Source organism: Carlito syrichta, unplaced genomic scaffold, assembly GCF_000164805.1.
Source record: "Carlito syrichta isolate Samal-C Ts95f unplaced genomic scaffold, Tarsius_syrichta-2.0.1 Scaffold305688, whole genome shotgun sequence".
Taxonomy (NCBI): Eukaryota; Metazoa; Chordata; class Mammalia; order Primates; family Tarsiidae; genus Carlito; species Carlito syrichta.
This window is the reverse complement of record NW_007249784.1, coordinates 36,581-39,934: the sequence shown is the minus strand read 5'-3', so window position 1 is coordinate 39,934 and position 3,354 is coordinate 36,581. Positions and strand designations below refer to the sequence as shown.

Sequence of the window (3,354 nt, the reverse complement as noted above, 5' to 3'; positions counted from 1 at the left end):
GGGCGGGGGGGAGGAGGGCGCGAGGGGACTGCCCCTAGCGGAGCTGAGCGCGGACGGGAGTGGGGCCAGAGAGACTTTTCTGACTGTCTTAGCTGGACGGGGACCACACGCTAACCCTCACAACTCTCCTCCCCCGTCGCTTGCTCTCCGCCTACTTCCCTGTTCCCCCTTTTAGGTGGTACGACCCCCAAGTCTCGGCGCCCATCTCCAGCCGTGAACTGTGTATGAGTTCCTCCCGGCGTAGGGTCCCCTGAGCCTGTGGGACCCGATTTCAGAGTCGCGCAGGGATAATGGGAGGGGGTGCCCAGCTCTCTTCTTGAAGCGCAGGTCATGGGAGGAGGGCGCACAGAGGGCTGGCTGGCGAGGTAGCTGCAAGGACACCCGAGGGAGAGCTGGGGAGATTGGCTCTGAGCCAGGAGAGCTCAACCAGAAGGAACCGAGCCAAGCATGGAGGAGCGGGAGAACCGGGGCGGGGGCGGGGCGGCTGGAGCCGCAGAAACCCTCGGGGTGACCCAGGCGTCCGGAACCCCCAAGCCCCTCTGTGCCAGACTGAAAGAATCGCGAGAACCAGCACGTAGGCGGAGGAGGTGGGGGTGGGGACTCCTGTGTTGGGGGCTGGCAGGAACTGTAAGGTTTGGGGCGCCCCTCAAACCTTCCCCTTGCCCTCGAAGGCAAGGAGACTCCGGATTATGGACAAAAGAGAAGGGAAACTGAGGCATAGTCTGGCAAAGAGTTTGTCGTCCCAGCCCACCCCCTTCCACTTTCGGGGAGCCCCCTCAGCCGGGCCCTATTCTTCAGAATCCCTGGCTTCAACCTCCCAGGCAGAGAGACCTCTGGCCCGGAGACCCTGCCCCAGCCGCACTCACCCGGGCCGCGGTCTGGCCGCGCAGGCCGCCCCCCGCACAGTCGCACCTTGGACAGCAAGATGAGGAGCTGCTTCTGGCAAAGGGACTTGGTGCCGCGAGGACACACGCGCCGCTGCGCCGACACCGGCCGGCTGCCCCCGGGCTCGCGGACCTCCCGCTTCTGCCGGATCAGGCTACTGGCCAGCGCCGCCATGGCGCCCCGGGAGGAGACACCCCCAGATCGGCCGGCGCCCGGAGCGCGATGGGCTCCCCGAGAGGAGCCCGCTCACCAGAGCATGCTCTTGACACTCAGGGCCCGGCTCACCGCCTCACCCAGAGGACCTGAGGATACGTCCCAGATTCCCCCACGCCCCCCACCCCCACAGCAGCCAGCTCCCACCCTTGGGCGACGTGCTAGCTCCAGGGGACCCAGCAGCCTATGCACTCCTCAGTTGTCCCCACCCTCAAATTTCGCTCCCTACCGAAAACCCCCTTCCCTGCTGTCCCCACTTCCTCTGTCCCAAAGCCAAGACCCCCAAATTTCCAAGACGTGGTGTATTTCCAGACACCTTTCCACTCTATTTTGGGGCACACTCCTGCCAAACCTACTCTTGTAATTTAAAGGGTGTGGGGCCTTAGCTTTGGGGATATTCGCCCCAATCCCACCCCTACTGGGGCACTGCCAATGACAGGGAGGAACCCAACCTTAGTGTTTTTTCCTTTGCTACACTCTAAATGTCGAGGATTCCCCCTTTTTTCCGTGAAATCCCCCCAAATATATGAATATCCAGGTTGTCCAGGTTCAGTAAGAAGGGGTTCCCAGACCTGGCTAGGCAATACCTTTTTCACCAAGTCACCTCCATTTCTAGTAGCACAGGATTCTGCTGCCGAGACCCTTTCCTCACCTTGTCACCCTCCACTCCTTTTGAAGTCACCTCCAAATCCGCCCTTCTTAGTGGATACACCAAGTGGTTGTCTGGAGGTCCCTCTGTCACCTCAAAATGAGGAGCATCCGGTTTTCTTCCTGGCTGCCCCTGAAATTTCCTCGGGGACAGCTGGCGCTGTTTAGAACCCACGCCCTCCGATCTAATCAGCCCCTCGGGAGAGGAGTGCACCCACGTTGTCAGCAGTCCCCAAATGCGAACAGGCCCCCTACAAGTCAGAGCGCATCAGAGCTTCCTGCGACCGGGCTTCCTCGTCCCCCCGGGACTTCCTATGGCACCCCCTCTTCCTTTACCCGACGCCCCTCAACCTGTCCTATCCTGTCCTGTTGATCCGGTGTCTGGTGGCGCTGGCTCTGGCTCCAGGCTCTTCCCTCCCTGTCTCCCGCAAGCAGAGCTTCCCCCCACGCCCGGCTAGGCGTCCCGGACCCTCGGGAAGGAGTGAGGGTGTCTCTGCAGAGCGCCCCGGTCCGGCGAAGTCAGAGCACTGGGCCTGGCGGCTGGACCAGGCAGAACAGCGGTAGCGGCGGCAGCGGCAGCGGCTGTGGGAAGCTGAGGCGGCGGCGGCAGCGGCGACAGCAGTTCCCCCTCCACGGAGAGCCGGCCCGGGGGCGGGGCAGGGGGCGGAGACGCTGGGAAAGAGGAGGGTGAAGCTGGGCGGGAGGAACCCCGGGGTTCCTCGGAGGCAGAGAGTGGGGACTGTGTCTCAGAGGCAGGAGGAGACAAGGCAGGACCGCACGTCTCGGGGTTCAGAGGAGGCACAAGGAGGCCTCCTGAACGGAACCCTGGATGCGGGGGAGAGGCTGGGCTTAAGATAGACGAATGGCGGACGCCCGGAGAATGGAGAGAGGGACCCTACTGCCCGGGATGGAAGTGAGAACCGAACTGAATGAGGAAAGTAGGGGGTGGGGGGATGGGAAGAACTGGAGAGATGGGGGAGGGGTGGTGATGAGACCCAGCCTGGGCGAAATCCGACCTCCTTAATATCTCTGCTTTTGTGTGAGCCAAATTGATCGGTTTCTGGTCTCCATACCTCTCCGCGTTTTGTCAGCAAATATATTGCTCTCATCCCAATTGACTCCTAAGAGAAAAGACCAAAAGAATTGGGGACGGGAGGAGTGCCGGCCACAGATTTAAAGAGCAGAGAAGCTGTAACGGGACGACCTGTGCCGGGGGCGGGCTGGGCAACCGGGAGGAACTGACGAGGAAGTCAACTAGAAGGAGGACTTTAGGCCCTGGGCACACAGTCTGTCTCCCAGGCAAAGAGACAGCGGTCCCCTCCATGTCCCGCTCGCCAACGGAAGCACTTCCCACGCTGGTAGCAGCCGCGTCTTTAATGGGCCCCGCCCCCCACGCCCGCTAAGCCGCCCCCCTTGCGCGCAACCTTGGCCTCCTCTACCGCGGCTCGGAGGGCCCGGGCGGGGTCCCCGCGGAGACGAGCCAACGCCCCGAGCAGCTCGGCGGAGCCGTCCCCCGCACGGAGCTTTCGGCCGCTCAGAAAATAGTGAGGCAGCGTTCCGGCCTCGAGCACACGGCCCAGCTCGTCCAGCAGCCCGAGGCAGCGGGCG

At 62.9% G+C, this 3,354-nt stretch overlaps 2 protein-coding genes across 2 annotated transcripts in view; both read right to left on the bottom strand.

Moving 5' to 3' along the window:
* The window catches only part of FGF11 (fibroblast growth factor 11), a 4,871-nt gene extending 3,244 nt beyond the window's left edge, over window positions 1-1,627 (bottom strand). Inside the window, exon 1 of the mRNA XM_008062317.1 lies at window positions 867-1,627. Within this exon, the coding sequence (XP_008060508.1) occupies window positions 867-1,059 (193 nt within the window). The 5' untranslated portion in view covers window positions 1,060-1,627. The remainder of the gene's footprint in view (window positions 1-866) is intronic.
* Window positions 1,628-3,101: 1,474 nt separating this feature from the next.
* TMEM102 (transmembrane protein 102) overlaps window positions 3,102-3,354 on the bottom strand; it is a 1,839-nt gene continuing 1,586 nt past the window's right edge. Inside the window, exon 3 of the mRNA XM_021714634.1 lies at window positions 3,102-3,353. Within this exon, the coding sequence (XP_021570309.1) occupies window positions 3,120-3,353 (234 nt within the window). The 3' untranslated portion in view covers window positions 3,102-3,119. The remainder of the gene's footprint in view (window position 3,354) is intronic.